This window comes from Dipodomys merriami, unplaced genomic scaffold, assembly GCF_024711535.1.
Source record: "Dipodomys merriami isolate MVZ:Mamm:240054 unplaced genomic scaffold, mDipMer1.0.p SCAF_71, whole genome shotgun sequence".
In the NCBI taxonomy this organism is placed as follows: domain Eukaryota; kingdom Metazoa; phylum Chordata; class Mammalia; order Rodentia; family Heteromyidae; genus Dipodomys; species Dipodomys merriami.
The window spans coordinates 6,112,687-6,138,219 of record NW_027206302.1 but is presented as its reverse complement, the minus strand read 5'-3'; the positions used below and the strand labels follow the sequence as shown (position 1 = coordinate 6,138,219).

Genomic DNA, 25,533 nt, shown 5'->3' with positions numbered 1-25,533 from the left:
GACATAGTTATCACAGTGTCCAGATCTTGAGCTTCTGGCCGGAATGTCTGGATTCACATCTAGGCATTGTAATCCTAGGCAAGTTGTTTTATCCCTTTTCTCAGATGAAAGATTAGAGTATTGGGGATGAGGGTATAATTCAGTGGTAGAGCTCAGGTAGGTATAAGGCCATGGATTCAGTCCCTAGCACACCCTCCCCTAGAGCAAAAAGATTAAAGTAAGTCAGTACATGTAAAGGTTCTAAACACAGTATGAAGTACAAAGAAGGTGCTCATTAAGTGTCACCTGGGAATATCTGCCTATTACACAGGAGAAGAGAATAATACTTGGCAGAAGTCTCATAGCTAATAAGTGAATCTCAGTGTCTCAGAGCTGGGGGAGGGGAGCCTTAGACATTTCCTAATCCACTCTCCTGATTTTATAGGTGGGGGAACTGAGGTTCAGGTAAAGAAAGGAGGTGGCTAAGCATGCACAGTTCCTGTAACATACAATCCAGGCCAAATCAGCTGTGTTTTGCTAACAAGGGAAGTGCTCTTCCAAATGTGACAAGTACAACTTTTATGGCTTCATTCATAAATTTTTTTTGGGGGGGTCCAGTCATGGGGGCTTGAACTCTGGGCCTGGGCGCTGTCCCTCAGCTCTTCAGCTCAAGGCTAGCGCCACTTCTGGCTTTTTTCTTTTTCTTTTTTGCTTATGTGGTGCTGAAGAATCAAACCCAGGGCTTCATGCATGCAAGGCAAGCGGTCTACCACTGAGCCACCTTCCCAGCCCTTTATTCATAGATTGTATCCTTCAAGGTCTTTGTGGTCAGAGGTTGAAAAGTGGGTCCAGCCAGGCTACTGCCAGGATAGAAGGACTGAGAGAACATGAGCACTTGGGGCTCCATGGTATGGCCAGTGGGCTCTGTTCTCATTTCTGCTTTCTGCCCTTAGTCTCTTCCTGTACACACACCGGAGGATGGCCATTACAGGGGATGATGTCTCTTTGGATCAGATTATACCAGTCTCTCGGGATTTTACACTGGAAGAAGGTGCCACAGGAAGTTGGGTGGTATGAATCCCTCTCCTCTGGGAGCTCCTCCCCCTCTAGGTTTCTCTGTTCTTGTATGTATGTGTGTGTGGGGTCAGGGGACAGGGGTCCTCAGTTGCTAAAGACTTCTCATTTTCCTTTCCCACAGTATCCCCAGATGGTGAACTCTACATCCTTGGTGAGTGGTCCTGTCAGTCTGGGTCCCAGTGGAGAATAAGGGGAGGACTATTTTCAAACAGAGAGGAATGGTATGAAATAAGAACAACTCCACTGCCGGGCGCCGGTGGCTCACGCCTGTAATCCTAGCTACTCAGGAGGCTGAGATCTGAGAATCGCGGTTCAAAGCCAGCCCGGGCAGGAAAGACCGTGAGACTCCTATCTCCAATAAACCACTAGAAAACCGGAAGTGGCGCTGTAGCTCAAGTGGTAGAGCGCTCGCCTTGAGCTGAAGAGCTGAGGGACAGCGCCCAAGCCCAGAGTTCAAGCCCCATGACCGACAAAAAAAAAAAAAGGAACAACTCCACTATTAAAAAAAAATTTTTTTTTTTGTCTGTTGTGGAGCTTGAATTCAGTCCAGGATGCTGTCCCTGATCGATTTCACTCAAGGCTAGTGCTCTATTACTTTGAGTCACAGTGCCACTTCTGTTTTTCTGGTGGTTAATTGAAGATGAATCACATAGTCTTTCCTGTCTGGGCTCACTTTGAACCACAATCCTCAGATCTCAGCCTTCTAAGTAGCTAGGATTGCAGGAGTGAGCCATTAGTACATCACTTCTGGCTCCCACTATTCTTATTGTGGTAATAAGACTATACAGATATGGCCCTGTCCACCCACCTCTTGTGGCTCATCTCTATCACTGTTCCACAGGCTTGCTGCATTGGAGTCCTCTAGAAGGCCTCGGTCATCTGAGACATCACATATTCTAATGGCAGAGGTTTCTCCTTCCTACACCTAGACACTTTCTCCATGGATAGTTGTACCTTCCAGACTTCATTTCACATACTTTCTTTCTTCTTTCTTTCTTTCTTTTGTTCCTTCTTTCTTTCCTTCCTTCCTTCCTTCCTTTCTTTCTTTGTTTCTTTGTTTCTTTCTTTTCTCTCTCTTTCTTTCTGTCTGTCTTGTCTTTTTTTTTGCTTATCCAAGGCTTGAAATCAAGGCCTGGGCGCTTGTGCTCAAGATTGGCATTCTACCACTTGAGACACAGCTTCGCTTTTGGCTTTGTTAGTAGCTGATTGGAGCTAAGAGTCACATGAACTTTCCTGCTCCAGTTGGAAAACTGTGATCTTCAGGTCTCAGCCTCCTGAGTAGCTAGGATTATAGGCATGAGCTATATAGTATGAGGCACATGCCTTCCAGCTCCCAGGAAATCTTTGACAAAGCCCTGAAATTGCTTTTCTCTCACTGATATGTGTCTTTTCTCATCCTAACCAGCCCTCTGTAATTCATAGGAATTTAATTATTTGTTTTCACTTATTTAATGTCTGACTTCTTTGCTAGGCAATAATAGTAGAGGTGAACGTTTAATCAGTGATTATCTTCTGCCAAGTTATATGATAAAAGTTTTACAAAATTTGGCAAGATTGAGAGGTTGGTGTTGAAGTGGTAGACTATCTGTCTAAAAAGCTCAAAAACAGAAGCTATGTTGGGGCCTTTAATTAAAAAAAGATTTAGCAAGACCTATAAATCTCTGTAATATGAGATTATCACTGTTTTCATCTCAAATTTGGTAAGATCTATAAATAAATCTCTGTGATATGAGATTATTACTGTTTTCATCTCCATTTTATGATAAAGGAACTGAGGTGCAAGGAAATTTAAAAAATTAGTACTTAGTGGAACCAGGATTCAAACTCAGAATCCAGAGTCTGAAGCCTATACTTTTTAATTTTTTTTTGGGTCGGTCATGGGGCCTGAACTCTGGCCCTGGGCACTGTCCCTCAGTTCTTCAACTGTAGACTAGCGCTCTACCACTTGAGCCTCAGCCCCACTTCTGGCTTTTTCTGCTTATGTGTTGCTGAGGAATCGAACCTAGGACCTCATGAATGCAAGGCAAGCACTCTACCACTGAGCCACCTTCCCAGCACCTACTTTTTAAATTTTTTTTTGGTGGTAATGAAGAGTGTACTTAGGGCCTCACATTTGTTAGGCAGGCAATCTCAAGATAGGGTGTTGCTTTATGTCCAACCAGCCTGGACTGTGGTCCTCTTACTGTGCTACCCTGTGTCATTTGGGATGGCAGGTACATGCCACCAGGCCCAGCCATTGTGTCTCCCTTATAGTTGGGATAACATTTGTGCATTGTCATGCCCAGGGTGCTAGAACCCTCTCTCCCTCCCCTGCCCTCTCTTTTTTTTTTGCCAGTCCTGGGACTTGAACTCAGGGTGTAGGCACCGTCCCTGAGCTTCTTTTGCTCAAGGCTAGCACTCTATCACTTGAGCCACAATGCCACTTCCAGGTTTTTCTGTTTATTGCTACTGAGGAATTGAACTCCTGGCTTCATGCATGCTAGGCAAGCACTCTACCACTAAACCACATTCCCAGCCTATCATTTAACTCTTATCACTCTGCTAATGGCTTCTGTCCATTCTTTTTATTTTTTTTCTTTTTTCAAGTGCTCACCTTGGGCTGAGCATATGCTACGTATAAGGACCTTTCTAGTCTAGTTCTCTGAAGATAGACTCACATCTGTTTTCTTTACTGTGCCTTAGCAAAGAGCTTGGAACTTCCAGGAAGACCAACTCATGGACTGTTCTTTTTTTTTTTTTTTGTTGGTCGTGGGGCTTGAACTCTGGGCCTGGGCGTTGTCCCTCAGCTCTTCAGCTCAAGGCGAGCGCTCTACCACTTGAGCTACAGCGCCACTTCCGGTTTTCTGGTGGTTTATAGGAGATAGGAGTCTCACGGTCTTTCTTGCCCGGGCTGGCTTTGAACCACGATCCTCAGATCTCAGCCTCCTGAGTAGCTAGGATTACAGGCGTGAGCCACCAGCGCTTGGCTGGACTGTTCTTCTAGTCCCACCTCTATGTGCTTTTCATCCTGCATGGGGTGGGGGTGGTAACAGAAGGACTACAGCTCCAGAGAACTTGTCTCTGCTAGAACCATGTGATGCAGTAGTTAGGCTTATTGACTTTTCAGAGTCTTGAGCTCCCTCTGAAAAGTGGGAGCTCATCTGGAACTGAGGGGTCAAAGGGTTCCTTTATCCTTTATTGTCCTATCAGCAGTGGTAGTCAAAGGACCATCTGGAGCCAGGGCTAAATTCTCTATTCTAGGGACTCCATACTTAAAATTAACCTAAGAGCCAGGCACATACTTATAAGCCTAGCTACTCAGGAGGCTGAGACTGGAGGGTCATGGTTTGAAGCTAAACCTAGCAGGAAAGTCTGTGAGACTCTTATCTCCAATTAACAACCAGAAAATCAGAAGTGGCACTGTGACTCAAAGCGGTAGAGTGCTAGCCTTGAGTAAAAAGGAGCTCAGGAACAGCGTCCAGGCCCAGAGTTCAAGCCCTAGGATAGGCAAAAATTAAAAAAAAAAATTAACTCTTCACTCCTGGTTGCCAAGGGCTTATTTCCTGCTCTTTCTGTAGGTTCAGATGTGACTGTCCAGCTGGACACAGCAAAGCTCAGCCTGGTATTCCAACTGCCCTTTGGTTCACAAACTAGGCTGTTCATCCAGGAAGTCACCAGGGCCTGTCCAAGTAAGTAAGACCTAAGGCTCAGGTGGGTATCTGCTGGCTGGGGCACTGACCTGCTCACTCTAGTCCACTTTCTAACTTTTGAACTCATACATTACAATTTCTGTGGCCCTCCCATTTCCTGGCATGGAATGGTGGCACTCCCAGACTGTATGCCAGCCATGGTGTTTGTGTTTCTGCATTAAGGTTTTTGGATCTAAGCATGAACTATATAGCATTGGACCCAAGCATTAACTACTGTAGAGCACTGTAGTTCTGGCTCTAAGCAGGGCTGCAGAGTATGGGTTGTGACTTTGTGAAGAATCTCTTACAAGTTGGCACGGCCAGCAGATTCTAGAGGCCCATCAAGAGAAGCCTGTCATGTGGGTTCTCTTGCTCTTGAACCCTGCTCTATCCCTCACTACAGCTGAGAAAATGGTCTAGCTTTGGCTTTGCAGCAAAAGGTTAGAGGCTTCTAGACAGCATTTGTTTTGATTGGAGGTAAAAGAGAGTTTGTGAGGAGGAGAGAACCAATTACAGAACATGCAAATTTAAGCCACCAGGTGCTGGGGCTCAGGTGTTCACTCAGTGGCATTAGTTGTTTCAGGCCAATATCTAGTCTCTGTGTTGGGGGGGGATGTAAGGGGAGAGCTTGGCCTTGTGTGATTGTATAATGGTCTCAAGCCTGAGTCTTGAGGGCTCAGGTGTTCCAGGAAGAACGGGCAAACTGGCTTCTGGGTGGAGGAAAGAAAGTAGAAACAAGAATATAAAGCTTTGAGTGGGTGGCTAAGGAGTTTAAAATTTATTCTATAAGCAGGAGAACATTTATTTTTTTATTTTTAATTTTTTTGTCAGTTGTGGGACTTGAACTCTGGGCCTGGGCACTGTCCCTCAGCTCTTCAGCTCAAGGTCAGCGCTCTACCATTTGAGCTTCAGCGCCACTTCCAGTTTTCTAGTGGTTTTTTGGAGATAGGAGTCTCATGGTCTTTCCTGCCTGGGCTGGCTTTGAACCGTGATCCTCAGATCTCAGCCTCCTGAGTAGCTAGGATTACAAGGCCTGAGCCACCGGTGCCCAGCAAACATTTATTTCTAAATTTTAAAATAATTACTTGGGCTGGGAAGGTGGCTCAGTGGTAGAGTGCTTGCCTTGCATACATGAGGCCTTACGTTCAATTCCTCAGCACCAAATAAGCAGAAAAAGCCGGAAGTGGTGCTGTGGCTTAAGTGGTAGAGCACTAACCTTGACCTGAAGAGCTGAAGGACAGTGCCCAGGCTCAGAGTTCAGGCCCCATGACCAGCAAAAAATATAAAAAAATAAAATAATTACTATCATTTAAAGATTATTAATGGTTTTAGGAGGGATAGTAACAGTAATACCAGTTGAGCATACTGAATCTGGAAATCCAAACTCTGAAATGCTCTAAAACCCCAAAACTTTTAAGTGCCAATATGATGCCAACAAGTAGAAAATACCACACCATCAAAGTTTGTTTTATGCACATTTTTTTTTTCCAGTCCTGGGGCTTGAACTTAGGGCCTGGGCACTATGGCTCAGGGCTAGCACTCTACCACTTGAGCCACACTGCCACTTCCAGCTTTTTCTGTTTATGTGGTACTGAGGAATAAAACCCAGAGCTTCATGCATGCAAGGCAAGCACTCTACCACTAAGCCACATTCCCAGCACGCTCCCCCGCCTTTTGGTACCTGTCCTGGGGCTTGAACTCAGGGCCTGGGCACTGTCCCTTAGCTTTTTTACTTAAGACTGGCACTCTACTACTTGAGCCACAGCTCTACTTGTGGGTTTCTGCTGGCTAATTGGAGATAAGAGCCTCATAGACTTTCCTACTTAGGCTGGCTTTGAAATGTAGTTCTCAGCATTCAGACTCCTGAGTAGGTAGGATTATAGGCATGAGCCATAGGCACCTGGAGCCATGAGCTCTAAAACCTACTGAAGCACTTTTGGTTATAAGTGTTTTGGAAAGGATAGCCAACCTGTAAGAGCAAGGAGACATCTTCTTTGACTTGAAATCCATTTCTGACAGTCCCTAGCTGTGTGACTTTGGCAAACCAGTTCACTTTTCTGGACCTTCATTCTGGTAATTTCTACATGTCATGAATATCTCCCTCATGGGGTTGTGAGAATTAAAAGAAAGAACACACGTGAATCAGGTGCTGGTGGCTCATGCCTGTAATCTTAGCTACTTGGGAGGCTGAGATCTGAGGATGATGGTAGTTTGAAGCCAGCCCTGGCAGTCCATGAGACTTATCTCCTCCAATAAACCACCAGAAAACCACCAGAGGTGGTACTGTGGCTCAAAGTGGCAGAGCACTAGCCTTGAGCAGGAAAAGCTTAGGGACAGCACCTAGGCCCTGAGTTCAACCCCCACAGCTAACAAATAAGAAAGAAAGAACACATGTGAAAGTTCCCATCCAGATAGCAACAACTCAGAAAATATTTTCTCCTTCTTGGACTTATGTGTTAGACACCATTCTAAAACCTCTTTTTTTTTTAAACAAACTATCACATTTAATACTTACCACAGCCTTCACGGTTAGTATTATCAAGGTCTCCATTTTACAGATAAGGAAACTGAAGCTCCAAGACAGTAGGTGCTTTTCCTGAGTGCACAGCCGGTACACTGTGGAGAGCCAGGATGAACAAGCTTAGCTGAGTCTTACTCCAGAGTCTGAGTTTTCAACTGTTTTGCTCTTGTTCTTCCTTATTTGGTCTCTCTCTGTCTCAGTCTCTGTGTGTGAACAGCTCTAGGAGGCCTTGATGAAAGAGGTGGTGTTAAAGCTTAGAAGAACAAGAGTATCCCTTCCTCCCCCGTTCCCCCCCCCCCCCCCCAGGCTATGAGGGAAAAGGGCATGCAATGAGAGGGAGGAACGCAGGCTGGACTGATCTTGGAAAAGCTGTGGAGAGAGCTGGGCAGGAGAGACCAGCAGAGGGCAGCTCTTGAAGAGCCTGAAATAAATAACAAGGAACTTGGACTCTGCCCTTGTGGAGAGCTCTTTTTTTTTTTTTTTTTTTTTTTGGGTCCGGTCGTGGACCTGAACTCTGGGCCTGGGTGCTGTCCCCCAGCTCTTCAGCTCAAGGCTAGCACTCTACCACTTGAGCCACAGCGCCACTTCCGGCTTTTTTCTTTTTGCTTATGTGGTGCTGAGGAATCGAACCCAGGGTCTTGAGCATGCAAGGCAAGCGCTCTACCACTGAGCCACCTTCCCAGCCCCTTGTGGAGAGCTCTTAAGGAAAACTGGGGAGTGGTTAGGCAAGATTGGGAAATTAGAAAAGCTCCCCTGATAAAAACCATAGAAAGGAGGAGCCTGGAATGAGGAGATCAATAGGAATGTATTACAGTGCTACAGGCATTTGGAATGAGGCTGAGAGTAGGGAATTGGCCATGGGATAGGACTGGGAGATTGGGAAGGAAAGATGGGCTGGAGAAGTACTAAGGAGGTTCTACTGAGGACAGTGAAATTGCCTTAGGAGCTGTGAATTTGGTTTGGTGTTGACAACTTTAAAACTGATTAGAACAGTGACTAGCCACTTAACAAATGTTTGTTAAATGGCTGGACAGAGCTGTATGAATAGAGGAGAGAAGTCAAGGATGATTTAACAATCCAAGGTTTTTTTTGTGTGTGCAGGTCCTGGGGCTTGATCTCAAAGTGTGTGTGCTATCCCCAAGCTTGTTTTGTTCAAGGGTTGTATACTACCACTTTAGCCACAACCCCATTTCCAACTTTTCTTTTGTTGCTTAATTGCAGATAATAATGTCATGAACTTTTCTGCACAAGATGACTTTGACCTGTGATCCTCAGATGTCAGCATCCTGTGTAGCTAGGCTTACAGGCATGAGCCACTGACACCCCACTTTTTTAGGGTGGATCTGATAAGACTGAATTATAGGTAGTAGTATATAAATGTTGAAAGTAATTTAAAGTCGTGGATAAGTTCTTTTTCTTCTTTAGGATCTGTCTTGTAGGTCTCTTACCTGCTCTGGGGTTCACATCCCATTTCCAGTAACTAGCAGGAAGTCTATACTATTTCTTTCTCTCCTGTTTTACTCTCTTTCTCTCTCTCGTTGGTAGTGTGGCTTGAACTCTGGCCCTACCCCCTGTTCCTCAGCTTTTCAGCTCAAGGTGAGCACTCTACCACTTGAGCCACAGTGCCACTTCTGGTTTTCTGGTGGTTAATTGAAGATAAGATTTTCAAGGACTTTCCTGCCAGGGCTGGCTTTGAACCGTGATCTTCAGATCTCAGCCTCCTGAGTAGCTAGGATTACAGGTGTAGGCTACTGGTGCCCGGCCCCCCTTCTCTTTTTTGTGCCTTTATTAGGGCTTAAACTCAGGGCCTGGGCAGTGATGCTTAGCTTTTTCAGTCAAGGCTGTTGCTTTACCACTTCAAACACAGCTCTACTTACAGCTTTTTGGTAGTAAATTTTTTTTTTTTTTTTTTGTTGGTCGTGGGGCTTGAACTCTGGGTCTGAGCGCTGTCCCTCAGCTCTTCAGCTCAAGGCGAGCGCTCTACCACTTGAGCTACAGCGCCACTTCCGGTTTTCTGGTGATTATTGGAGATAGGAGTCTCACAGTCTTTCCTGCCTGGGCTGGCTTTGAACCGTGATCCTCAGATCTCAGCCTCCTGAGTAGCTAGGATTACAGGCGTGAGCCACCAGCGCCTGGCTCATCTTGTCTTTCTGATTTGCACAATGGAAATATAAATATGTCTTACATAACAATCCAAGGTGGATTTTGTTTGTTTTGTTTTTGGATTAGATGAGACTGGATATAGGTTAGTATATAGAAATGTTAAAAAGTGCTGCCTGGTCATGTCACAGCCAGGACAGAAGCCCAGGTCTTTCCATTTCTGATGTCCTTGCAAGTCCAATTCAGTTGGATCAACTTTATGTAGCTCCACAAGCAAATATGCAGGATAGGAGAAGGGTTTCTTTTTTTTTTTTTTTTTTTGGTCGGTCGTGGGACTTGAACTCTGGGCCTGGGCGCTGTCCCTCAGCTCTTCAGCTCAAGGCTAGCGCTCTACCACTTGAGCTACAGCGCCACTTCCGGTTTTCTGGTGGTTTATTGGAGATAGGAGTCTCACGGTCTTTCCTGCCCGGGCTGGCTTTGAACCGCGATCCTCAGATCTCAGCCTCCTGAGTAGCTAGGATTACAGGTGTGAGCCACCAGCGCCCGGCAGGAGAAGGGTTTCTATCAAGTGTTTTAAAGTCAAACTGACCCGGTTATGAGTTGGAAGCAAGTGAGGCTCAAGAGCTTCTAGGAAGGAGAGGTGGTTAAGGTGGATCCAGAGGACCAGCACTGATAAATCTATTTTGCATGCATTTGACTCAGAGCGGATGTCCCTGGGGTGGCTTGCAAACTGCAGACGGAGGTTACAGGTTAATGCGCCAGCTCACTTTAACATGCTAACTTCTGGATGAAGGCCCTGCACCCCTGATTCTGACTCTGGACTTTACCTCTCTGAACGCAGTCACCTCGCATATAAAATTGGAAGCGTTTCCTAGCTCACAGAGCTATCTCTATCTATATATATACATAGATGGAGCACAGACCTTAGTGTGCAGTTCTTTGAGGCTGGAGTAATGGCAGGCTCTCTGGGTCAGAGCACGTTATTGCATTTGGGACCCACGCTGTGCCCAGGGGCAACGGAGTTGAAGATTCTTCCCAGAACACAAGCCCGTGGTTCAGACTGTGCTCCTTGTTCCTGACACAGGCTTCGATCCTGAGACCCCGGATCCTGAGTTCCTCTGGCTATCCCGATACAAGTGTGTAGAGCCAGCGCCAGAGGCTCCCACAGCACGCGGTTGGAACACGGCCCCGGGTACCTCACCCTGGTGCGCGGCAATTGGCGGAGGCAGGTATCCATCTTGGAAAGGAAAGTGGGGATTCGAGGATAGCAGGTATCAGGGGGCGGGGTTAGTTCTGTTTGGGGGTGGGGCTGTGAGTCAAACGTAATTTCGATTGGCGGGAGTGGCACGCGGGGGCGGGCTTGTCTGGGGTGGGCGGAGCACGCGGGCGGGCGGCGGGATGCGGGGCTTGAGGAAGCTGGCAGGGAAATGTCTGCCGCCGCCGGCTCTCGGGAGTGCGACTCTGCAGGTACGGCGAGGGATGGCAAGCGGGACTTAGGGGGGGACAGGGGAGGCTCGGTCGTGGGAGGCATCAGGCCGGGCCTTCGGGTAGGTTGGGCGTACGAGTTAGCAGGTGGACGCGTGGGGCGAAGACCGAGCTTTGGGCCCTACGGGAGGTGGAGACATTGGGACGGAGGTTCTGTGGAGAACCTCAGTAGGGCATGATGGGGGGGGGCGTCCGGTGATAATGGGGTGCTGAGGAATACTTGGGGGATCTTAGCAAAGCAGTGTTGTCAGACTCGCTGTGTGACCCGGCGCCGCTCGCGGCCTCTTTCTGGGCCTCAGTTTTTCTAGCTGAGCGTGCTCTTCGGTCCTGATCTGAGTTTGGAGGGTGTGCACACGACCGTGACCGTGCCTGCCTCTGGATGAGGTGCGGTGTGTTCTGAGGTGCTACCCGGGGTTTTCTGGATGGGGCCATGCACCGAGCTGGAGTCCGGGGGAACTGTCCTAGGACTGGAAGCCAGGAGAAGCTTCAGGTAAATAGGTCAAGGTTTTTTTGTTGTTTGGTTTTGACATCCAGCCCTTGGTGGTTAATGTTGTGTTGCACAAAAGGCAGATTGTTGAGTTAGGTGTCTGTGCTTTTGGAGAGCCAGAGACTCAGGGCTGAAATTTGGGTCATTTTGCAGACCTGATTCCTTCCCCCAAGGGCTCCCTGGTGTTTTTTGTCCCTAGGGTGTGCCCATGAAGCACTTGTTTCACGCCAGCTTTGGCATAACCACTTGTACCTGTTTGTACCACTCTCCTCTGTTCTACGTCAGCGATCAAGAGTCTTGTCAAGTAGTTGTGCTCTTACAAGGCTTGGAAACTATGAGGGGTAGGGAAGGGTGACAGGTTGAGCAAGAGTTTGTAAAAGGAGAGGAAATGAGGCCAGCTGAGGACTTCCTCAGCGCTTAGGCTTTTTCTTCACTGTGGCTAGCACAAGATGCGATTCAAGGGCCAGATATGCTGATAGTTTCCATCTCTCTTGGGTTTATCTCAGAGTTCACTTGAAGGGTTGGTCTTGAGATAGCTATTGCTTCAGTTTCCATGATACTCTGAGATGTGCTAGCACATGTGAAGAGAGTTTAAGAGCAGGCCCTCTCATTGCCCTTCATGAGAGGCTGCCAGGATCCAGATAATTGGCGCAGGAGGACAGACCCAATGGCTACACAAAGAGGTGAGTTCTACTTCTTTAGCCAGTGGGCTAGACTCAGGCTGTTGGAACGCTTTACCTATTTCCTTAGTAGAATGATGTCTTCCCTAGAATATCAGGCCAAACAGCTCTGAACCCAATTCTCCCCACCTCCCCCCTCCAGACCTGGGGTTTGAACTCAGGGCTTGGCCACTGTTCTTAGCTTATTTTTCTCAGGGCTCTTCCACTTGAGCCACAGCTTTACTTCTAGCTCTTTGGTGGTTAATTGGAGATGAGTCTCATGGACTTTCCTTCATGGGCTGGCTTTGAACCATGATTCTTAGATCTCAGCCTCCTAAATAGCTAGGATTACAGGCATGAGCTACAGGTGCCCCTGGGTGAGAAAAGTGTAGGGATCCCAGAGTATTGGATTTACTTTCACAATAGGCAAACTATCCAAGCACAGCAGAGGAATTATTGGTTTGAAAGCATTTGTTCCTACAATAAGTGGTAGTATAATAAGAACTGCTAAGTTGCTCCTCTTAAAATGATTAGCATGGTATCAAACCAAGTCCCCATTTCTCTTTGGGCCATCTGTGTTTCCAAATTGCTCTGGTCTCAGTGGAGCAATGTGCTTCTTCTTTTTTTTTTTTTTTGTTGGCCATGGGCTTGAACTCTGGGCCTGGGCGCTGTCCCTCAGCTCTTCAGCTCAAGGTGAGCGCTCTACCACTTGAGCTACAGCGCCACTTCCGGTTTTCTGGTGGTTTATTGGAGATAGGAGTCTCACGGTCTCTCCTGCCCGGGCTGGCTTTGAACCGCGATCCTCAGATCTCAGCCTCCTGAGTAGCTAGGATTACAGGCGTGAGCCACCAGCGCCCGGCTGCAATGTGCTTCTTCAACAGATAAGAGAAACCCTTTGGGCCACCTGAGTGCTCTTGGAGGTCCAGGTTCCAAGTCCTATATACAAATAACCAAAATACCCTCTTTCCAGTAGCCTGGGGAACCAAGCCAAGGCAAGAGGCTGTTCCAAGCTGGGCTATGGTGGCTCGCCTCCAAAATCCTAGTTACTCATGAGGCTGAAATCTGAGGACTGTGGTTCGAAGCCAGGCAGGGCAGAGAAGTCCATGAGACTCTTTTTTTTTTTTTTAGGGGGGGGGTCCGGCCATGGGGCCTGAACTCTGGGCCTGGGCACTGTCCCTCAGCTCTTCAGCTCAAGGCTAGCATTCTACCACTTGAGCCACAGCGCCACTTCCAGCTTTTTTCATTTTACTTATGTGGTGCTGAGGAATCGAACCCAGGGCCTCAGGCATGCAAGGCAAGTGCTCTACCACTGAGCCATCTTCCTAGCCCTCCATGAGACTCTTATCTCCAATTATCCACCAAAACTCAGAAGTGGAGCTGTGGCTTTCAAGTGGTGGAATGCTAGCCTTGAGTAAAAAAGCTGAAAGGAGGGCTGGGAAGGTGGCTCAGTGGTAGTAGCGCTTGCCTTGCATGCCTGAGGCCCTGGGTTCAATTCCTCAGCACCACATAAGCAAAAAAAAAAAAAAAAAAGCCCGAAGTGGCGTTGTGGCTCAAGTGGTAGAGCACTAGCCGTGAGCTGAAGAGCTGAGGGACAGCGCCCAGGCCCAGAGTTCAGGCCCCACGATTGGACCCCACCCCCCCACCCCCCCAAAAAAAGCTGAAGGGCAGCTCCTAGGCCCTGAGTTCAAGCCCCAGTATTGGCACCTGATGGGGCGGGGTGGGGGGGAGGGAGGTGGGGGGGGAGCTGCTCCAAGTGCTATTTGTTGCACAATGCAGAAGAAACTAGGCAGTCCTCCTTCCCAGGAACTGGCATTCTGACAGACAGGGGTCTGATAGTGTATAAATAGAGCAGACAGGCTATAGGAGCAGGGCAGCGGGATGGTGGTACTGATAGGGTGAGCCAAGGGCAAGAGCATCTGAAGGCCAAGGTATTTGGGAGACATGGTGAATCTGATTTCATTCCTTACCTTCACCCTGATAGATAAAAGTTTGTTTTAATTATTCTTTCCAAAATGTCAATTCATTTATTTGACTTGTTTCTGCTGAATTTAAAGAGTATTAGGGTGAATTGAGTGGAGATGATAGTGGAAAAAGGAAATGGAGCTAGTTTCTGATAAAACTCCTATTTTAAAATCAGATCTGTTTGCAAAAGCTAAGTTGTGACATGGAAATGAGATTCAGTGGTTCAGCTTGTTTATCTGATTCTCTTGCACCTCCTCCTCCCCTTCTTCCCTCTCTCCCTCCCTCTCTCTTTTTCTCACATTGGTCCTAGGGCTTGAACTCAGGGCCAGGGCACTCACCCTTTGCTGTTTTGGTTAAGGTTGATGTTCCTCTTCTGGTCTTTTGCTGGTTAGTTGGAGATAAGAATCTCCAAGCCTGGGCTGGCTTAGAACCTCAGTCTTCAGATCTCAGCTTCCTGAGTAGCTAGTATTAGATGTGAGCCACTGGTGCCCAGCTCTTCTGTTCTATCGTAGCTGCTAAAATCTTGCACTGGTGTTGGTTTGTAGCTCTTTTAGATAGGAGCGTTTCTGTTTCTTCACTTAAAAAAATTAAAAAAAAATATTTTTTTTGTCAGTTGTGGGGCTTGAACTCCTGGGCCTGGTCTTTTGCTCAAGGCTAGCACTTTACTCTGAGCCACAGCGCCACTTCTAGTTTTCTGGTGATAATTGGAAATGAGTCTTAGATCCTTTGGGGATCCTCAGATCTAGGATAGGTAGGATTACAGGCATGAGCCACCAACACTTTGTTTTATTACTGTTGACTTTGGGTGGATTTTTCTGACTTGAGAGCAATGCCTTGTTGCTGCTATCTGGCAACTAGATCCTCTTACCTAGAAAAACCCTACTGGGAATCCTATGTTGGACTGAGTACTCATCTAAGACATTCTGTAAACAGTTAATCTGCTTTGCATCCTGGAGTGTGCTCTTGCAGGAATCTGAGCCTTACACTGGAAGGGTAACTGCTACTCAGAAGTCTCTTGTGGGCTGTTGTGGGAAAATTTATCGAAGTGGTGGTTTCAACCATTTTTTTCTTTTGAAGTGGAGCTTTCATTTTAATTTCATTATTGATTAAAGGTGAACCAGCTTTGTGGGAACACAAATCGTGAATGAAATGCATTTATGAGCATTTTTTCTCTCTTTCTGGAGACAAAGCATTAAAGTCTGCTGGCCTGTGAAAGGAAACGAATGCTATTTATATCTGGGGTAACATAAAGGGTAACCTAGATTACCAGAGTAGGAGTCGTTGAGAATGTTAGAAAAATAAGCCACAGGGTTTTTTCCCCCCCTCTCTTTTCTTTCATCTTGATGAGTAAAACCTGTGTGACCACCAAATCCTATCAGCATGGAGAAAGTGAGTTTGCTTAAAATAACATTCACCATTGATACCTTTGTAGGGACTTCTGTAGGCAAATTAACTTATTTTGAAGTCACTTGTATCTTTTTTTATTTTATTTTTTCGGTCGGGCCATGGGGCCTGAACTCTGGGCCTGGGCGCTGTCCCTCAGCTCTTCAGCTCAAGGCTGGCACTCTACCACTTGAGCCACAGCGCCACTTCCGGCTTTTTTCTTTTTGCTTATGTGGTGCTGAGGAATCGAACCCAGGGCCTCAGGCATGCAAGGCAAGCACTCTACCACTGAGCCACCTTCCCAACCCCTCACTTGTTTCTTTAAACAAAACAGAACTGTACTTGGGTTTTCTTCCTCCCTTTGTCATTCCCTTCTCCATTTTCCTTCTTTGCCCTATTTAATCTCACATTGGTTTCTAGTACAGGAGAATCCCCTGAAGGCCTTTTTTCTTTCTTGTGAAAACTGTATGTTTTAAATTCTACAGTGGTTGTTGGTAGAACAGGAGAGGTAACCCACAAACATTCAATTAGAAGTGGAGCTTTGCACAGGAAAATCCTTAGAGACCAAGAGTTCAAGAAGGAGCATCAATATTTATTAGAATAAGGATAGCGCTGGGGCATCAGACACTTGTTCATTTACATGGTTTTTGTTGTTGCTGCTGCTTAAAATTTGCTGTAAGAAAAAAAGTCCCAAACAAAAAGAAAAACTGAAAGTATTGGACATGGTGGCATATAACTGGAAGGCCACCCTGGGCTGCCTGGTGAGACCCTGTCTCTAAAGGGAAGAAACAAAAATAAAAAGTGACTAACAATTTTGTATACTTTAGTGATGATCTATTATAGAAACTGAAGCTAACAAATATAAATGAGAATCTTTCATTCTTGGAATATTTATGATAAACATTTAAATGATGTGACTGAATGGGTTGGATGTTTGTTTTACTATTGCTTCTTGGTACAGCAGTAGACATCTCTCTTTTTTTTCTCGGTCATGGGGCTTGAGCTCTGGGTCTGGGTGCTCTTCAGTTCAAGGCTAGTGCTCTACCACTTGAGCCACAATGCCACTTCCAGTTTTCTGATGGTTTATTGGAGTTAAGAGTCTTATGGATTTTCCTTCCCCGGCTGGCTTTGGACTGTGATCCTCAGATTTCAACCTCCTTAGTAGCTAGGATTACGGGTGTGAGCCACCAGCACCCTGCTAAACATCTCTCTTAACTGTTCTTGTATCTGTACTATGAGAATAAGAGTTTGCCTCCTGGAAGGTCACTCAGGATTTAAGGAATATGAGATTATTTAGGGGTTCTTTTCCTTGGGACACACATAGCTATATTAGACATTGGAATAACTTAGAACCCAGCTGCCCTCTTCTGGCCTTATCCTAGGGTGGTTTCCTCCCAGTGTGAACTGAGATCTGTATTATCTTTTTTTTTTCTTGGTGTGTGTGTAAGTGTGTAAGAGACAGAGCGCGCACAAGTCCTTGAGTATCCCAGACTGACCTTGAATTTGCTACCTTTTGTCTCAGCCTTTTGAGTGCTGGAATTGGTGTGACTCACCATGGATGGCTTCACTGTCTTTACTCTAGGACTTTTTAAATTTTTAAAATTTTTGTCAGTCATGGGACTTGAACTGGGCTTGGGCACTGTCCCTGCGCTCTTCAGCTCAAGGAGAGCGCTCTACCGCTTGAGCCACAGTGCCACTTCCGGTTTTCTAGAGGTTTTTATTGGAGATAAGAGTCACGGACTTTCCTGCCCGGACTGGCTTTGAACTGCGATCCTCAGATCTCAGCCTCCTAAGTAGCTAGGATTATAGGCCTGAACCACTGGCGCCCAGCCTCTAGGATTTTTTTATTCAATGCAGTCACTAAAAGCCTTGGTCATCATTCTTTTTTTTTGTTTGTTTGTGTGGGGCCTGAAGTCTGGTCCTGGGCTCTGTCCTTCAGCACTTCAGTTCAAGGTTAGCTCTCTACCACCACTTGAGCCACAGTGCCACTTCTGGCTTTTTCTGATTATATGGTGCTGAGGAATCGAACCCAGGGTCTCATGCATGCAAGGTAAGCCCTCTACCGCTGAGCCATCTTCCCAGCCCCTTGGTCATCATTCTTGACCTTTTTCTCTATTCTTACTGTTTTTATTTTTAAATTTATTTTTGTTTTTGTTTTTGTCAGTTGTTGAACTCTGGGCCTGAGCTGAAGAGCTCAGGGCCAGCACTCTACCACTTGAGCCATATAGTGCTACTTCTGTTTTCTGGTGCTTAACTGGAGATAAGAATCTCATGAACTTTCCTGCCTGGGCTGGCTTTGAACCACGATCCTCAGATCTCAGCCTCCTGAGTAGCTAGGATTACAGGCCTGAGCTACCAGCACTCAGCTTAAATTCTTTTTTATTTATTTATTTTTTTTGTGCTGGTACTGGGGCTTGAACTCAGGTCTGGACACACTCTCCCTTAAGCTTTTTCATTCAAGGCTAGAGTTCTACCACTTGAGCCACAACTCCACTTCTAGCTTTTTGATAGTTAATTGGAGATAAGAGTCCAGGGTGACTTCAAACCACAATACTTAGATCTTAGCCTTCTGAGTAGCTAGGGTTACAGTCATATAAGGCTCTTACATTTAATTTTAATTTTTATTGTTTTTGTTGGTTGTGGGGCTTGAACTCAGGGCCTGGACACTAGCTCTGAACTCACACAAGACTAGCACTCTACCACTTGAGCCGCAGTATCACTTCCAGTTTTCTGGTGGTTAATTGGAGATAAGAGTCTCAGGAACTTTCCTACCTGGGCTGGCTTTGAATCAAGATCCTCAGATCTCAGCTTCTTGAGTAGCTAAAATTATAGGTATGAGTCACCAGTACCCTGTGGCTCTTACATTTATTTATTTATTTATTTATTTGTAGGTTGTGGGGCTTGGGCACTATCCCTGCGCTCTTCAGCTCAAGGCGAGCACTCTACTGCTTGAGCCACAGCGCCACTTCTGTTTTCTGGTTAATTGGAGATGAGTCTCCTAGGCTTTCCTGCCCAAGCTGGCTTTGAACCACAATCCTAAGATTCAGCCTCCTGAGTAGCTAGGATTACAGGCGTGAGCTACCAGTGCCTGGCTAGAACACGCCTTTCTTATTCCACTCCTGTGTATGACTTTGAATCTGTACCAGAGCTTGTTGCCTCTAGCATAAGGTTCAGATTCTTTATGTGATGTGGAGGCCTGCACAACATGGCCTCAGCTCCCTGCTCCAGTCTTAGCCACAACTCTTCTTAACTTCAAACTTCACTGCTTATTCGTTCTGGATAAAGCCTTCTACTTTTTCACTTCTTTGTTGACTTTTCAATCAAGTACTTTTTTAAAAGCTTGAACTTGATGTTCTTAGCATTTTGCTTCCCCTCTCCTCAAATGCCAGCCTAATGTCTCAAACTCAGTAGGTTTTCAAAAACAATGTGTTGTGTTGAACTGGAAGGACAAATATGGTTCTTCTTAGCCTGAACCACTCCTGCCCTCTTCCTCTTTGAGTGTACTCTGCACTCTGTACTCTACTTCCCCCACCCTTCCTGGTTTGCTTTTGCCCACTTCTCTTTTAGCCTTATCACCAGACCACAGGCAGCTAGCAGAAGGCCCCCAAAGGACAGCTTGGAGAAAATAAAACCTCTCCAATAGCCTATCTCCACGGACCTATTGTTTAGAGTAATTGCTCTTAGTCCTTGCTAACCTCGATTGAAGTTGCACTAGGTGCAAATTGAGGCCAGGGCTCTCCACTTTACATGGCTCAGGGTGTTTTTTAGAGATATCTGGGCCCGTATCAATTGCTAAATCAAGGGTACTTGTGTCATTTTCTTTTTTTAAGATATATATATATATATATATATACATATATAGTTTTTAAAAACAAATTAGTTGATTTTTTTTTGTCGGTCTCGGGGCTTGAACTCTGGGCTTGGGTGCTGTCCCTGCACTCTTCAGCTCAAGATGAGCGCTCTACCAATTGAGCCACAGAGCCACTTCCAGTTTCTAGTGGTTTATTGGAGATAAGAGTCTCACGGAATTTCTTGCCTGGGCTGGCTTTGAACCCCAATCCTCAGATCTTAGCCTCCTGAATAGCTAGGATTATAGGCATAAGCCACCCGCACCCTGCTTTAGTTGACTTTTAAGAAAATAACAATGCAGGTACTTGTGGCTCATACATGTAATACTAGCTTCTCAGTAGTAGGCTAAGACTTTTTTTCTTCTGGTTGTAGAGCCTGAACTCTTGGCCTGGGAGCTGTCCCTCAACTCTTCAGCTCAAGGCTAGCGCTCTACCACTTGAGCCACAGTACCACTTCCAGCATTTTCTGTTTATGTGGTGCAGAGGAATCAAACCCAGGGCCTCATGCATGCAAGGCAAGCACTCTACCACTGAGCCATCCTCCCAGCTCAGGCTAAGACTATTATCTCCAGTTAACAACTGAAAAGCTGAAAGTAAAGCTGTGGCTCAAGTGGTAGAGTTCTTGCCTTGAGTGAAAAAGCTCAGGGAAAGCACCCAGGCCCTGAGTTCAAGTCCCAGTATCAGCTCGAGAAAAAAAAAATAATACAAAAGAAAAAAAATAATGTTGTTCTGAGAGCCTTAGGTTTAATCCCCATCCACCACTACCATCCACACACAGAAGAACAGAGTTACTGGAGAACTATATAGTGCCAGACTCAAATGGTAAAAATGGATTCTTCCCATTCTTTCTAATGCTAACTACCCAGTGTTATGAACACCACCGAAGAGCTCCTTGCCTTGTGTACTATGTACTGTGTAAACAAATGCTTAACTTTCTTTTGCTTAAGAGTAAACTCCAAGTTCCACATGGAGTTCAAAGTTTTACAGTTTGGACCTGAGTGTATTATCACTGTTATTAACCACTCACTGTGGATCTGTGGGCCTTATCTCTGGGCCATAAAAGTTCTGGAAGGCTTTTCATTTTTCACTAGAAGGGGTGCATCAGCTTTTTGTCACTGTAACAAAATCATCTGAAGAAACCAATTTAAAGGAGGAGGAAAGATTTATTTTGGCTCACAGTTCCATAGGTTTCAATCCATGCTTGGTTGGCTCCATTGTTTTTAGACCCATGCAAAGCACAAATCCATGGTGGAAGGAAAGCTGAGAGCGAGAGCGAGAGGGAGAGCGAGAGAGTCAAAGAAAGGTCTGGGGACGCTGGGCGCCGGTGGCTCACTCCTGTAATCCTAGCTACTCAGGAGGCTGAGATCTGAGGATCGCAGTTCAAAGCCAGCCTGGGCAGGAAAGTCCATGAAACTCTTATTTCCAATAAACCACCAGAAAACCAGAAGTGGAGCTGTAGCTCAAGGGGTGTAGCGCTAGCCTTGAGCTGAAGAGCTGAGGGACAGCACTCAGGTCCAGAGTTCAGCCCTATGACCGACAAAAAAGAAAAAGAAAAAAAAAAAAAAAAAGAAAGGTCTGGGGACAACTTTTATCTTTCTAAGATGTGTCCCAGGTAACCTTCGTCCTCCAATAAGGCCTTACCTTTTAGTTTTCACCATCTTTCAATAATGCCATGAAATTATGGATCCACTTTGAGGTGAGCCCTAGTCAAAAAAAAAAAAAGTTTGCAAGATTCTATGATTCTATTGCAAAGAACAATTCAGTTGATGTGTATCTGTAATCCTAGACAGAAGTTGGAGGATCAGGATACTAGCGAAAAGCCTGGGATTTAACTTGGCAGATAACTAAAAGAGCTGAGGGCTTGAATCAGTTGGCAAGTGGAGACCCTGAGTTCAAGCCCCAATCCTGCCAAAAAGAAAAATTATTATTCAGAATTATTAATTTTATTTTCCCCAAGTACTCTTAAACTTTAGCTTCACCAACTAATAAGCCAGACTTTGGTGTAACAACTCTTTCCTAGACTGTAATCCTTGTTCGGAGATAGAAGTTGTTAAATAATATGGTTCTAGGATGCTTCTGTCCTGAAATTCTGAAATGATCACAGAATCATAACTTTTTTTAGGAATTGGAATCAAACAATCGAAATGCATATAACAGAATCAAAAGAGTATATACCATTTTTCCCTTCCATTAATGAATGTACTCACACCCAGTTTTTCCACAGCTTGTTTTTGTTTGCTTGTTTTTTTCTAAGGAATATTTGAGTATTGTTCTTTGCAAATCTTCTCTTTTTTGGGGGGGGGGGTTTGGTCGTGGGCCATGAACTCTGGGCCTGGGTGCTGTCCCTCAGCTCTTCAGCTCAAGGCTAGCGCTCTACCACTTGAGCCACAGCACCACTTCCGGCTTTTTTCTTTTTTGCTTAAGTGGTCCTGAGGAATCGAATCCAGGGCCTCAGGCATGCAAGGCAATCGCTCTACCACTGAGCCATCTTCCCAGCCCCTAGGTCCAAACTTTTAACCCATGAATTTCTTGGGGTATAATTCATGTCTGAATCATAATAGGGAGACTGAGGATCAAAGAGGGTAGATAAGCCTGATGCTGGTGGCTCACACCTGTAATCCTAGCTACTTAGGAGGTTGATATCTGAGGATCACAGTTCAAAGCTAGCCCAGGCAGGAAAGTCTGTGAGACTTTTTAATTTTTTTGGCCAGTCATGGGGTTTGTAAGACTTATTTTTAATAAACTACTCAGAAAAAGCTGGAAGTGGAGCTGTGGCTCAAGTGGTAGAGTGCTAGCCTTTTTGTTTTGTCAGTTTTGGGGTTTGGGCGCTGTTCTTGAGCCTCTTTGTGTTCAAGGCTAGCTGAGTTTCACTCAGCTTCCTTGTTCCTGGCTGGCATTCTACCATTTGAGCCACGTGGCCAGCCTAGCATATTATTGGCTAATTAGAGTCTTGCAGGTTTTTCTGGCCAGTCTGGCTTTAAACCATGATCCTCCAGATTTCAGCCTCCTGAATAGTTGGGAATACAGGTGTGAGCCACCAGTGCCTGTTTTTCTTTGGAGACATTTTTGTATCTCCAAATTTTTCTAAACTTCTTATCCTATATGTTCTTATTTATGTCTGAACATAGTATAATGCTAAATCTTTTTGCTGGAGCTGGGAAGGTGAATCACTGGTACAGTGCTTGCCTTGCATGCATGAGGCCTGGGTTCAATACCTCAGCACCACATAAGCAGAAAAAGCTGGAAGTGGTGTTGTGACTCACGTGGTAGAGAGCTAGCCTTGAGCTGAAGGACAGGGCCCAGAGTTTAGGCCCCACGACCGACAAAAAAAAAATCTTTTTGCTTTTTTTTTTTTGTCGGTTGTGGTGCTTGAATTCTGGGCTTGGGCGCTGTTCCTCAGCTCTTCAGCTCTTCAGCTCAAGGATAGCACTCTACCACTTGAGTCACAGTGCCACTTTTGGTTTTCTGGTGGATAATTGGAAATGAGTCTCTCAGACATTCCTGCCCAGGCTGGCAGGACTCTTTAGTAGCTAGGATTATAGGTATGAGCTACTAGCACCTGGCTTTCTGCTGTTTTTTTTTTTTTTTTTTTTCTTGTTGGTCACAAGGCTTGAACTCTGGGCCTGGGCACTGTCTCTGAGTAATTTAGCTCAAAGCTAGTGCTCTACCACTTGAGCCACAGTGCCACTTCTGGTTTTCTGGTGTTAATTGGAGATAAGAGTCTCACGGACTTTCCTTTCCCGGGCTGGCTTTAAACTGTGATCCTCAGATCTCAACCTCCTTAGTAGGTAGGTGTGAGCCACCAGCACCTGGCCGCCTTTTTGCTTTTGTAGGGTTTTTTCCTTTGTTTCTCTGAGAAGTGACATAGGTTATTGGCTAGGAGAACATACTGTCAACTAGAATATCCTGGGTTTGAATCTTGACTGTGCTACTTACTACTCACGATGTGCTCTTGAGCAAGTTATTTATCTCTCTCCTTATCACCTGATCTGTAATATGAATATGATAATAGCACCTTGCTCCGTAGAGTAGCTGTGAGGAGAAAAGATACTAAAGTAGTTAAAGTAATGTTTTATATTATCATGAAACTTAAGTATATACCATTAATGTTCATGGTCATACTTCTACCCTTACCATTATTAAGACAGCCCAACAAACACTTTTCAGTAATTAGGTCTGGATCTGTTTATCTCCTGGTGAGCTGAATGCATCTCTCACTGTACTAGACTAAGATAGTCCATGGGCCAGCACCCTGCTGTGTGTACCCAACTTGACAGGTGTTGAACCAACCTACTTTAATCCTGCCCATTTCATAACTATCAGGTATTTTGGCGTACGTGGTTTGCAGTGCTTTGTCTCCTTGGTCATGCAGGTTCTTCTGGTGTGCTAGGAATGAATGCTAAGTCTGGTGACTGAGATAGGAGGGGATACTTCCTCCTAGATCTGTCTAGTAGTTGCTCAAGTAGGGTAGGGCATGATCTTCTCTCAGAAGTGACAGCCACACACCCACACACCCACACATCCTGTGGAGACCATTGTAGTACTTTTGCTTTGTTATCCAAACAGACTTAATCCTTCTGTTCACATAGTACTTAAGCCTGAGAGTTTTTAGTTCCATTGGTGATTGGGTCATGTTTGCAAAAGAGGAGGTTGTGTGGTTTTGACTTTAAGCAGATCTGGGTTTTGATGTGAACCATGCCATTTCTGCTTCTATGTCATTGGATATTTCTGCTGTAGGCCTCAACTTCCTCTTTTGTAAAATGGGCTAGTAAGTAGAGACAGTGGTGAAAGCATTTAGCAAAGTACCTAGCATGAGTGAACATTCAATAAATAGTAGTTGTGGTATTCAAATTGGGGGTAGTTGTTTTTACTCATTAGGAGTGATGGAGAAGAGGGACATGAACAATTTTATGTGCTTTGCATACCTGGCATTTTCCTAGGCACCTGACCTATACTGATTGCATTTGTTTATCCTTTGGTTTCTGTGTAGGTGTGGTAGTTCTCTCCCCATTTTACAAATGAGGAAACAAACCAGCTCATTTGCTTAAAGGTTTCATATGGTACAATATTTGGATCCAGTAAAACAGCCAGCTCTCTATTTTCTTTAAACAAACAAACCACCTAAAAACAAAAAAGAAGCAAAAAAACCAACCCTAAGCAGGGCATGGGTGGCTCAAGCCTGTAATCCTAGCTACTCAGGAGGCTGAGATCTGAGGATCACGGTTCAAAGCCACCCCAAGCAAGAAAGTCCATGAGACTCTTATCTCCAGTAAACCACCAGAAAACTGGAAATGGTACTGTGGCTCAAGTGGTAGAGCACTGCCTTGACAGACCAAAAAAAAAAAAAAAAACCCAAACCAAAAATCAACCCCAAGGCTTTTCTCCCCAAGCCCTTTGACTCTTTTTATTTTATTTTATTTTATTTTATTTTTTTGGGTCCAGTCATGAAGCCTGAAATCTGGGCCTGGGTGCTGTCCCTCAGCTAGTGCTCTACCACTTGAGCCACAGCGCTACTTCCAGCTTTTTTCTTTTTTGCTTATGTGGTGCTGAGGAATCGAACCCAGGGCCTCAGGCATGCAAGGCAAGCGCTCTACTACTGAGCCACCTTCCCAGCCCCGCTTTGACTCTTTTAAAGTGCCAGACAAGACAGATCGACAAGAATGTACTCAGAATTCAGAAAAATGTTCGTTTTTCGACATAACGACTTGTACATCTCATTGTTGCAATGGGTCTACCTATATCCCAATTTAAATGATTTGTTTTTTCCCTTCCCTTCCACAAATTATACCAACATCATATACAGTGGGGGTTGGGGATGGGGGGGGTGGGAGATGGGAAGGGATGGGAAGGGGAAACAAAGGAGGAGGCAACAATGCTTGATAAGAAATGTACTCATTATCTTGTCCATGTTAATGTAACCCCTCTGTATGGTATTTTCACACACACACACACACACACACACAAAGAAACAGAAAATGCTAAGGACTAGTGTGGTTGAGTTGGGCTTCACAAAGGAGAAGGGAGGAGTTGAACTTGGCTGGGCTTGAGCAGAGGGAGCGATTTCTACATGGATGAAGAGGGCGGCATGAGTGGGAAACCAGTCTTTTTAGATTGCGTTGTCTGGCTAGTATGAGAGAGTAAAGCCATTATGCAAAGGGCCTCCCATGCCAGTTGAGCCAGTTTAGACTTTGACCTGTGGGCAGTGATGTAACACTGAAAGTTTTAGAATAGACAGGGATGAAGTCCAAGTTTATTGTGGCCAAGTCCAGAGATTCCACTGGAGGAGTGGGAGGATTTCTTTCTTGGGGAATAGTGGGAAGATCTTTGAGGCAATGGCCTAGAAGACAGGAGCTCTAAGAATGAA

At 45.4% G+C, this 25,533-nt stretch overlaps 1 protein-coding gene across 3 annotated transcripts in view; it reads left to right on the top strand.

Annotated features, from left to right (window-relative positions):
• Inpp5b (inositol polyphosphate-5-phosphatase B) overlaps nucleotides 1-25,533 on the top strand; it is a 71,513-nt gene that overhangs the window by 1,442 nt on the left and 44,538 nt on the right. Inside the window, exons 4-7 of one of the 3 annotated variants that reach the window (XM_070008776.1) lie at nucleotides 933-1,030; nucleotides 1,178-1,207; nucleotides 4,614-4,724; nucleotides 10,430-10,570. In XM_070008776.1, the coding sequence (XP_069864877.1) occupies nucleotides 933-1,030; nucleotides 1,178-1,207; nucleotides 4,614-4,724; nucleotides 10,430-10,570 (380 nt within the window). Of the gene's footprint in view, nucleotides 1-932; nucleotides 1,031-1,177; nucleotides 1,208-4,613; nucleotides 4,725-10,429; nucleotides 10,571-11,969; nucleotides 12,001-25,533 lie in introns of those variants that run through there. The other 2 variants (XM_070008777.1, XM_070008778.1) reach the window with 2 other exon arrangements.